Source organism: Myotis davidii, unplaced genomic scaffold (assembly GCF_000327345.1).
Source record: "Myotis davidii unplaced genomic scaffold, ASM32734v1 scaffold930, whole genome shotgun sequence".
Taxonomy (NCBI): domain Eukaryota; kingdom Metazoa; phylum Chordata; class Mammalia; order Chiroptera; family Vespertilionidae; genus Myotis; species Myotis davidii.
In genome coordinates, this window is record NW_006282518.1 from 2,212,763 (window position 1) to 2,225,012 (window position 12,250).

Sequence of the window (12,250 nt, forward strand, 5' to 3'; positions counted from 1 at the left end):
GATTACGGTCCATTTTAAGAACCCATTGTGGCCCTCGAGTCAAAAAGTTTGCCCACCCCTGTTCTAGACACTCTATTGGCCTCACAACCTCTAGCCAGCAGAAACAGCATCTGACTGAATCTCATATGAGTCAATCTAGTTGCAAAGAGCCACTTCATATTCAGCATCTTAGCTGAAAGGGAGTCTGGGAAATGTAGGTTGTTTTCTATTTCCAGCTTTTACAGAATGGATGTTACATAGAAACACATGGGAATGAATGGAGAATTTCAATCATATTTCGCATGGTGTTAGTGTTTTTAAAATTTAATTATAGGAAAAACACATCTTAAACAAGCTTTTGAAATACCTTGCTTACCATTGCATGTGAGGAGAAAAGGAAAGGGGTGGAAGTCAAGTGAATAACAGAAACAGTCTGAGTTTATGCTGTGTTTTATTTCTGTGTCAAGCTGTGTAGCATGGAGAAAAGCCAAAAACTAAAGTACGTGTTTTTTTTTAATTCCTCAATTTTAAAATATTAAAAATGTTCATGTTCCTGGATGAAGCCATTTTTAAGCACCTATCAGTTAATACCTTTAAAGTTATTTAGAGGATTGATAGCAGGGTACAGGGGTGGGCTTCAGAGACAAATTTCACCCATTTTATATTTTTTCCCTAAAAAATTTAATTCTAAGTGTAACTCAAACCCAGGTTCAAATACCAGACCCTCTTCTCATGTGATCTTAAACAAATTGCTTAGACTTCCAATATCTTAATTATTTTATGTGATAAGGATGATAATAGCATACTTATAGCATTTTCTGATAATTACATTAACCAATTTTATAATATTTACAGTATAAATGCTAAAAGACAGTGTGATAATAACTAATCCAATAGTAATTTAAAGTTGGGGGGGCAGGAAGAGATTAATCAAATAACTTATATGCATATAAGCATAACCCATGGACATAGACAATAGTACAGTGAAGGCCTGCAGGGGAACAGGATGGAGGGGAGTCAATGTAGGGGTAGGAGCAAAGCTGAAGTACTTTCAACAATAACGATAAATTAAACACACACACACACACACACACACACACACACACACACACACACACGAAACTAACAGAAACTAAACTGTCTTAGGAGCACAACACAGTGGCAGGCAGAACCAGAGTGAGTGTAAGAGTGTGAGTGAGTGACCATGTGTGAGGGAGAGCATGTGTACATGTCTGTGTGGTGTCTGTCTATAGTGTGGGGGCTTGGGGTGGGTGGTTTGGGCTTTCCTGCTGGAGGAGCCCCTGGCCACTTCTGTGCTCTGCTAGGCCGGGTGATTCTTGCCACTGGGAATTGGAGAATGAGCCATTTTGGAGGATCTACTCAGGAGGAGCCTGCTGGGAGTGACCACAATCCAGTGTTCCTGGCCTCACTGCCACTGCAACCCAGGGCCTACTGCCCCACCGCTGTGACCTAGCACCCCCATCCGGCCCCATCACCTCAACCCAGCTTATCCACCTTGCTGCCACCACCTGGCCTCACTGCTGACTTCTGTGCCAGGCCAGGCCACACAGCCCCATGTCCCAAGTCAGGGTAGGGAACTGCCATATTTATACAGGAGGGGGGCTGTCACCTCTGCCTATCCCAGGGCTTCGCTAGAACCTAGGGCCAGATGGAAACTGAAAAAGCTGCAGACGTGTGGGAACTCTTAGCTGGGAACAAGACATGGATTGGACAGTGGGTTCTGGGAAGGAAGATCACTCCAGCCCCATAGGAGCACAATGGAGGTGTACTTTCCCACACCTGCAAAACGACTGTTTCTGCCCTGCCCTGCAGTGACCTGCAGCAAGGAAAAATGGTGCTAGACTAGAAATGTATGAACCTGCAACTGGGTCTGGAGGCATGGGAAACTTGGACATTGGGTCTGGTGGATAGGAGCCTGGGCAGAAGCTCCACCCAGGAGGAGCAAGAGGCACTGAAAGTTTGGAGTGCCAATCTGGGCTAAATTTTTTTTCCTGTTTTATATTATTTCAGTCCCTCCTGCTTGAGGTGGCAGTGAAGGGGTGCCAGAAAGCCAATCAGAGCTGAGACATTGGAAGGTGAAGAATTGCCTGCTCCCACTCCTACAAACTATTGACAACACTCCCAATGTGAGTTTATTCAAACCATCCTGGCCAGGACCCAGAAATCCCTGCAAATCCCAGGTACATGGGGGCAAGTAGAACAGCTCAGAACAAAAACATTCAAGGTGTGAGACCCAAGGTAGATCCAGCCTCTGGTCTATGGAGGTCCTGCCTGCCAGACTACGTGGGGCTCTGACCTACTGGGTTTCAGTCATGTTTTCAAGGGCTAGACAGGGACAGTGACTCACACTGGCCTGCTAAGAGACCTCTGGAGAGGTGCAAAACTGACACCGCAAGGGGCTAGGATCAACAACATCAGAGCAAAATCCAGAGAGCTCCACAAATAACAGATTCAAAGTTCATTTTGCTTCCTTATTTGGATCCATATTGTCCTTTTTGGTTCTCCCCCTTGCCTGTGCCCCCCCCTCCCCCGCCCACTCACCTAATTCTTTTTGTCTCATGCTATTTAGTACCCTTTGGTTTTTCTTTTCTTTCTTTTTTTTTTAACATTCCTTATTGTTGTTTTATTTTATTATATTTTGTTTTTTATGTTGTTATTAGTTTGGTCTTGTTTTGTTTTGTCAGCACTTACATAGTAGCTGGCAAAATGAGGTTGGGGTTGAGCCTTACAGTCAGCAAGCCTGAGGGGAAACCACACCCTCAAATGGGGCATCAGCAATCAAGAGTCAATTATAACAAAAAAGCCCAAATAACCCACACAAGAGCACCCAGCTCAGGAGATCAAAGAGGCTCCACCCCTATGTCCCACAAGATATTTTCTACATAAGGACACCCCACAAAAACTAGGAGGCATAGCAGTTCTATCTAATATATAGAAACAAACACAAAGAGATAGCTAAAATGGGTAGATAAAGAAACAATCCCCAAATGAAAAAAAAGGAGGAATCGCTGAAAAAGGGTCTAAATGAAATGGAGGCAAGCAATTTATTGGATATAGAGTTCAACATAATGATTATAAGGATGCTCAAACAATTTAGTGAGAACCACAAGCAACTTAATGAGAATATAAGGAACTTAGTGGAAACTACATATGCAGGACAAAATATATAGAAACCATGAATCAGAAATGAAGAATGAAATAGTTGAAATAAAGAATACCATGGAAAGAATCAACAGTAGATTAGAAGAAGCTGAGGGCTGAATATGCGAATTAGAAAACAAGTTAGAAAAAAAATCTAACCAGAGAAGCAATTAGGAAAAAGAAATAGAAATAAAGAGCATAGTTTAAGGGAACCTTGTGACAGAATGAAATGTAACAACATGCACATCATAGGGGTACCAGAAGGAGAAGAGTCTGAACAAGGAATAGAGAACCTGTTTGAAGAAATAATAACATAAAACTTCCCTAACCTGGTGAAGGAAAACATCACACAAGTTCAGGAAACACAGAGAGCCCCAAATAAACATGAATACAAAAAGACCCACACCTAGACATATCATAATTAAAATGGCAAATGTTAAAGGCAAATAAAGAATATTAAAAGCAACAAGAGAAAGAGAAAGTTACCTACAAGGGAGCTCCCATTAGACTGTCAGCTAATTTTTCAACAGAAACACTTCAGGGCAGAAGGAAGAGACATGAAGTATACAAAGCAAGGAACTGAATTTAAGACTACTCTATCCAACAAGGCTAGATAAAGGGCTTAAAAGGAGACAAAAAAGGCTAAAGGAGTACATTACCACCAAACCAGCATTGCAAGAAATGCTAAAGGGACTAATTTAAGAAGAAGAAAATGAGAGAGAGGAACAAAGGTATAAAGAAAAAAATGGCAACACGTAAGTACCTATCAATAATAACCATAAATGTAAATGGGCTAAATGATCCAATCAAAAGATATAATAGAAAAGAAAACATGACCCATATATGTGCTGTTTACAATAGACCCACCTTAGAACAAAAGATACACACAGACTGAAAGTGAAGGAATGGAAAAAATATTCCATGCAAATAGAAATGGAAAAAAAAATCTGGGGTACCAATACTGATATCTGACAAAATAGACTTCAAAATGAAGGCCATAACAAGAGACAAAGAAGGTCACTACATAATACTAAAGGGATCAATCCAACAAGAAAATATAACCCTTGTTAACATATCCAGTACAGGAACAATTAAATATATAAAATAATCTTGATGGGCTTTAAGGGAGAGATAGATAGCAATTAGGTCATTACAGTATAGGTGACTTTAACACCACAGTGATATTACTGGATAGATTTCCAGAAAAAATCAACAAGGAAACAGTGGCCTTAAATGACACACTAGATCAGTGGTATCTAATTGATATTTACAGGACATTTCATACAAAAGCAGCAGAATATACATTATTTTAAAGTGCACATGGATCATTCTCAAAAATAGGCCATATGTTAGGGAGAAAAATAAGCCTTAACAAATTCAAGAAGATCGAAATCATATGAAGCATCTTCTCAGATCACAATGACATGAAATTATAAAAAAAAACACCTCAAAAACACTCAAGCACAGAAGGCTAATCAGTATGTTATTAAACAATGAATGGACTACCAATGAGATCAAGAAAGAAATAAAAAACTTCCTGGAAACAAATGAAAATAAACATACAACAACCCCAAATCTATGGGCACAGTAAAAGCAGTCCTGACAGGGAAGTTCATAGCATTACAGGCATACCTGAAGAAAGAAAAAAAGCTCAAATAAACAATATAACCCTACAACCAAAAGAATTAGTAAGAGAACAACAAAAAAATCCCAGAGTAAGTAAAAAAAGGAAATAATAAAGATATGAGCAGAAATAAATGACAGATATATTAAATAATAATAATACAAAAGATCAATGAAACCAAGAGCTGGTTCTTTGAAAATATAAACAAGATTGATGAACCTATTGCCAGACTCATCAATAAACAGAGAGAGAGGACCAAAATAAATAAAATCAGAAATGAAAGAGGCAAAATAACAACTGAGACCATAGACATGCAAAGGATTATAAGAAAATACTCTGAACAAGTATATGCCAACAAACTGGACAACCTGAATGAAATGGACAAATTCCTGGAAAAATACAATCTTCCAAAACTCAATCAGGAAGAATCAGAAAACCTGAATAGGCCAATTAACAACCAATGACTGAATCAGTAATAATTTTTTTAAAAAAAAATCCCAGCAAACAAAAGACCTAGATCGAATGGCTTCATAGGTGAGTTTTAAGCAACATTCAAAGAAGAACTAACACCTACCCTCCTCAAACAATTCAAAAAAAAAAATCCAAGAGGAAGGAATACTTCCAAGCCCTTTAACGAGGTCAGTACTCTCCTAACTACAAAACCAGATAAGACACCACACAAAAAAAAAGAAGAAGAAAGAAAATTACAGGCCAATATCCCTGATGAATATAAATGTTAAATCCTCAACAAACATTAGCAAATCAGATCCTGCAATACATTAAAAATATCATACCCCATGACTAAGTGAGATTTATTCTGGGAATGCAAGACTGATACAATATTTGCAAATCGATAAATGTGATACATCACATAAATAAAATGAAGGATAAAAATCACATTATCATGTGAATAGGCAGAAAAAGCATTCAACAAAATCCAACACCTTTTTTTAAAAAAATATATTTTATTGATTTTTCACAGAGAGGAAGGGAGAGAGATAGAGAGAGTTAGAAACATCGATGACAGAGAAACATCGATCAGCTGCCTCTTGCACATCCCCCACCAGGGATGTGCCCGCAACCCAGGTACATGCCCTTGAACGGAATCGAACCCGGGACCTCTCAGTCCGCAGGCTGATGCTCTATCCACGGAGCCAAACTGGTTTCGGCCAACACCTTTTTTTAATAAAAAAATATATCTTAGCAAATTGGAAATAGAGGGATCATACCTCAACATATTAAAGGCCATATGTAACAAACCCACTGCCAACATCATACTCAATGGGCAAAAAACTAAAACCATTTCCTCTAGGAACAGGAATAAGATAGGGATATCCCCTTTCATTACCCTTATCCAACATAGTACTGGAAGTCCTAGCCACAGTGATTAAACAAGAAAAAAAAAAATCAAAGGCATCCAATCTTGAAAGGAGGAAGTAAAACTGCCATCATTTGCAGATGACATGATATTGTACATAGAAAACCATAAAGATTCCAACAAAAATCTACTAGATTTAATAAATAAACTCAGCAAAGTAGCAGGATATAAAGTCAACATCCAGAAATCTATGGCATTTTTATGCACTAGTAATGAACTCTCATTAGTTACCATTGCAACAACAACAAAAATATGATAACTTGGGATAAATTTAACCAAGGAGGTAAAAAACTTATACTCAGGAAACTATGGGACACTGAAAAAGAAAATACAGGAATATACAAACAAGTGGAAGCATATACCGTGATAATGGATTGGAAGAAGTAACATTATTAAAATGTCCATACTACCAAAACCAATCTATAGATTCATTGCAATTCCTATTAAAATACCAATGGCAAATTTCACAGGTCTAGAATAAATATTCCAAAAATTTATATGAAACCAATAAAGACCCTGAATAGCCACAACAATCTTGAGAAAGAAGAACAAAGTTGGAGGTATCACAATATCAGATTCAAACTACTACAAAGACATTTTAACCAAAATAGCCTGGTACTAACACTAGCACAAGAACAGGTATATAGATCAATGTAACAGAACAGAGAATCCAGAAAACGACCCACATCATTATGGTCAATTAAAATTTGACAAAGCAGGCAAAAGCATACAATGTGGTAAAAATAGTCTCTTCAATAAATGGTGCTGGGAAAATTGGACAGGTACATGCAACAAAATGAAACTAGATCATCAACTTACACCATACACAAGAATAAACTTAAAATGGATAAAAGACTTAAATGTAAGTCTCCAAACCATAAAAAAACCCTAGAACAAAACATAGAAAATAAAATCTCAGACATCTCATGTAGCCGAATTTTCACCTACTAGTATATCATCTCCTGGGTCAAGAGAAACAAAGGAAAAAAGGAAACAAATGGGACCACATCAAACTAACCAGCTGCTGCACAACAAAAGAAACCATCAGCAAAATGAAAAGGGAACCCACTGTATGGGAGAACATATTTGTCAATGACACGTCTGATAAGGGGTTAATTTCCAAAATATATAAAATATTTGTTACAGAAGATTGGAGAAGAATCAAGCAACACTTAGAGAGATGGAGTTATACTTTATTATTATTACGTGTGGGCCGAGAGAAAACTGTATTTCAAATTCTGGGCCCCAACATGGAGGAACTGTCCTTATTTATATCTTTTTACCTTCTTTGTCTCCCAAATATGATTTTTTTCTGGTCCCCTTTGCAAGTTCTTAAAGAGCCCTATGTGCTGGGGCTTTGAGACTTCAACCAAAGGCTTGGCCTGGCGCCAGCACTGATAACTTCGTCTGGGGAAGATTTATAGCCTCTCTGGAATGGGAGTAGTCTTATTTCCTTATTATTTAAGCAAGTAAGCATTTACAGAAGCCAAAATAGCAGAGTTAAAATTTCAAACAGCAGTTTTTATATAAGATGGATGCTTCAAACTCATACACTCAACAAAAGACGACCCAATTTTCAAAATATGCACAAGATCTGAATAGGCACTTCTCCCAAGTGGACATATAGGTGGACAATAGACTTATGAAAAAAACTAGAGGCCCAATGTGTGAAATTCATGAAAGGGGCTCGGTCTCCACTGCCACAGCAGCTGCCTCCTCTTCCTTGGCCCCTGCCTGCCACAGTGGCCACCTCAGCCCTCGCAGCCTGGCTTCATCCAGAAGTACATCCGGTCTAATTAGCATATTATGCTTTTATTATTATAGATGCTCAATGTCACAAATCATCAGAGAGATGCAAATTGAAACTACAATGAGATATCACCTCACACCTGCTAGAATGGCTACTATGAATAAATCAACAAACAACAAGTGTTGGTGAGGATGTGGAGAAAAAGGAACCATAGTACACTAGTGGTGGGAATGCAGACTGGTGCAGCCATTATGGAAACAGCATGGAAGTAACTAAAAAAATTATCAATGGAACTACCCTTTGACTCAGTGACTCTACTTCTGGGAATATATCCTAAGAGGCCTGAAACACCAATTAGAAATAATATATGCAACCCTATGATCATGGCAGCATTATCTATAATAGCTAAAATCCAGAAACAGCCAAAGTGCCTATCAGTAGAAGAGTGGATAAAAAAAAAAAAAAAACCTGTAGCACATTTATACAATGGAATACTATGTAGTTGGAAAAAAAATTATTTCTTACCCTTTGCAACAGCATGGGGATTATTATGCTGAGTGAAATCAGCCAGTTAGAGAAAGAAAAATAACACATGATCTTACTTATAAATGGAAACTAATGAACATAATAAACTCACGAACAAAATATGTCCAGAGTGCTGGAGGCATGGAATAGACTGACATATCTCAGGGGGGAGAGGCAGGGAAGATGGGAAGAGATTAACTAAAGAATTTATGTACCTATATGGATAATAAATAGTGTAGTGAAGGCCTGGTGGGACAGGGTTGGGGCATGGGGGGGGGCTTAATGGGGGCTGTTAATTGGGGGACATCTGTAATACTGTCAACAATAATTTAAAAAGAAAGAAAGAAAATCCTGCCACCCTCTGGCCTCAACATTCCCCTCTGTAGAATGAGGATCACCAAGGTACCTACCCCATGAGGACAACACGTTATGACACTTAAATTATCATCTGGATTCAGACTTGAGTTTAATCCTGGACTCTGCCTGTTCCCACTGAGGGATGCCTCAGTTTTCCCCTTTGGAAAGAGACAGAGTTCATTTGACACCCAGGGGACTGTTTTGAGACTCAGCTGCTTCCTATAATGACCCTCATTTGTTAAGCATGTGCTGTGTGCCAGGCCCTGGCTGTGCCTGCTCCATGTGCCTGTTTGCTCATCTGAGAGAAGGAGCTAATATATAGAAAGAATTGAACGAGAGACCATGGGTGGAGCTCCCTGTGCAGTGCCCCACTGTGCCCAATGCTAGAAGCCTGCAAGCTGTTGTGAGTCCTGCCCTTCCCAGTCCTGACATCACAGTGGTTACTGTTTACCATAAAGCATCCAGCACTGATCTTGCTCACAGCAGGTACTCAATGAATACACTTGAAGAAATTAAATAAACCTGGGCTCTAATCCTGGCTCTAGGGGCCCTGAACATGTCACATTATCCTGCTGAGCCATGGTTTGCTTATCTGAAAAATGGGCTTGCCATGGGCACTCAGCAGGTGCAACACCCAGTAGAACAGAAGAACTCAGTGGGATGACAATGTCCTTGCTCCCTGGCAGGTCAGCAGCTCAACTGCCCCTCAGAAGGTGACACCCCTCCCCCACCTATGACCTCACTCACGGAGTGGCCAGTGGAACCCTGAGGGGTCTGTTAGGTCACCCCATTCTGCTCCACAAAGACTCATCAGGCAACAGCCAGTGGCTTGTTTCTGTCCAAGGGACGGTTCAGAAACCCTAGGACTTGAGAGCCGTGGTTACGAAGAAGCTCCTGAGAAGGACACAGGATTGGGAGCCAAGGACACTCCAAGTGCTGACCCTGAGAGGCCAGAACCAGGGACAAAGGTCTTCTGGGCGTGCCGAGTATCATTCAGCTGTTCCAGGAGGCCCACCGCTGCCAGGCCACCATGGCCCTCGGCTGGCTACTGCTTCTTGTGTTGGCTCTGCCCCGGTTCACAACAGGTATCAAGGTATGCGAGTTCTGTGATATGATGAAGACCTCCACCTGTATCGGCATCAGCGTTCCCTGTGCCAATGATGACCATTGCTTCACGAGCTACGGGATAATCCCCGGCCTGGGTCCCATCATCAACAAAGGCTGCAAGTCACCCAGTTTATGTGGCTATGGTATAGAGTATGTCTTCTACAAGAATGTCACCTACAAGCTCAGCTCCAGCTGCTGCAAAAGTGAACTGTGTAACAGGGCCTACATCTCTGGCAGCCTGAAGTTGGAGGCCACCACTTGCCTGGTGGTGGGCATGCTGCTGCTGCATTATTGACTGTGACCAGCGTGGAGGGCAAGGTGTGGGACTGGTCTCTGGGCTCCTTGCTTCTTGTACCCCCTGTCTCCTGCTCCTTGTACCCCTGTCCCCTTCCCTTCCCCCATTAAATGGCCGGGCGCCCTAGACAACCCCTTGTGGTCCTGACTTCATCAACCACTGGTTGTCAACTGTATTTATCTTATTAGTTTCTGTTTTACTTTTACAAGCTCTTGATCTAATTCCAAAATTCTGGGAGTTTATCCTATTTTTCAAAGTATTTCCCTGAACAATACTACCTCCCCCTTAGGGTGTTACGTACACCTTGCTCCCAACTCTATTCAGAGAGTCAATGTTCACAGGTTTACCAGCCCAATACTGTCCACTGGTTGTTAGCATATTTGCGTGGAGTTTGCAGTGTTGCTGGCGTCATCTTCCCTAGAGAGAAAGCAGACTGAGTTCCAAGGGCACAGATCAAGTGATTGAAATGGCTCATGGATGCCTAATTATGCATTCGGGAGCTTTTCTCCTTTTCCCTTGTCATAGATAATGGGAGAATCTAAAGATCTGCTCCTGTCCAGAAATCTTTTGTTTTGTGGCCCCACAAAACTCCCTGAGGCCTGATTTAGTGGTGGGGACCAGGGGTGGGTTTGACTGTACTGAACTTCATTGGTTCTAAGATGCATTATCTTTTCACATTCTGATCAGGATGCTTCCTTTCATTGGTGGTACTTTCGAGTCAATAAGATATGGTAAAAATAATATTCATACCCTAGTGAAATAAGCCAGTCAAAGAAAGAAAAATAACACATGATCTCACTTATACATGGAATATAATGCACATAATAAACTCATGAACAAAATAGGTCCAGAGGCATGGAGGCATGGAATAGACTGACATATCTGAGGGGAGGGGCAATTTCTTTATGAAAAAAGAAAGTATCAGAACATATAATAAAGTTGAGCCATCATAGAGTAATGAAGTAGATTTGGAGTTGTATGGGTAATAGAATTGGTAGAGAAACTTTGTAGAGAGAGGAAGAAAGTTTTAGAAATGATAGATGAGAAGAAAATGGTGAGGAGCTAGTCTAGGGACACCATCAAGAAATAAATTAGCCCTAGCTGGTTTGGCTCAGCGGATAGAGCATCAGGCTGCAGACTGAAGGGTCCTTGGTTCAATTCTGACCAATGGCACATGCCCGGATTGAGGGCTCGATCCCTAGTGGGGGGTGTGCAGGAGGTAGCCAATCAATGATTCTCTCTCATCATTGATGTTTCTATTTCTCTCTCCCTCTCCTTTCCTCTCTGAAATCAATATATAAATATTTTTTAAAGAAATAAATTAAAAGATAGAAATAAATGTAAAATCTCATAACATGCTAATCTAGTTAGAGTTCATGATGGTATTTACAAGTGGAGAAATGATGGGAAGTTCTCTTATGTGGAATTTTTTTTTTTCAGGGTATAGCTCTTGGGTGGGCAAACTTTTTGACTCGAGGGCCACAATGGGTTCTTAAACTGGACCGGAGGGCTGGAACAAAAGCATGGATGGAGTGTTTGTGTGAACTAATATAAATTCAAAGTAAACATCATTACATAAAAGGGTACGGTCTTTTTTTTTTTTTTTTAGTTTTATTCATTTCAAATGGGCCAGATCCAGCCCGGGGGCTATAGTTTGCCCACGGCTGGTATAGCTGGTCTCTCTAAGTTGCTTATAGAAAACAGACCTGGTTTTTTAAAAAATTATGAGACATAGCATACTAGAAAAGGTCAATGCTAGCTATGTAATTATTATAGCATGCAATGGAGATGTTTATGACTGAAAGAACTCCCTTTGTGTAACTGATGTCTCACATGCATTACTTAGACAACTTATATGTAAACTAGAGGCCCAGTGCATGAATTCATGCACCAGTGGGGTCTCTTGGCCTGGCCTGGAGGATTGGGCCGAAACTAGCTCTCCAACATCCCCTGAGGGTTCCTGGATTATGAGAGGGCACAGGCCAAGGGACCCCACTGGTGCACGATCAGGGATGGTGAGGGACATGGGAGGTTGGCCAGCCAGGGAGGGACCACGGGAGGGCTCTAGGGCAT

At 40.5% G+C, this 12,250-nt stretch overlaps 1 protein-coding gene across 1 annotated transcript; it reads left to right on the forward strand.

Annotated features, from left to right (window-relative positions):
- The first annotated feature begins 9,805 nt into the window (after positions 1-9,805).
- LOC102763625 (sperm acrosome membrane-associated protein 4) lies at positions 9,806-10,177 on the forward strand. Its single transcript, XM_006753004.1, has one exon. It carries the CDS (start codon positions 9,806-9,808, stop codon positions 10,175-10,177), a length of 372 nt encoding a protein of 123 aa, XP_006753067.1.
- Positions 10,178-12,250: the final 2,073 nt, after the last annotated feature.

Coding starts and splice junctions, on each gene's coding strand:
- LOC102763625 (XM_006753004.1), top strand. CDS start 9,806: ATGGCCCTCGGCTGGCTACTGCTTCTTGTGTTGGCTCTGCCCCGGTTC.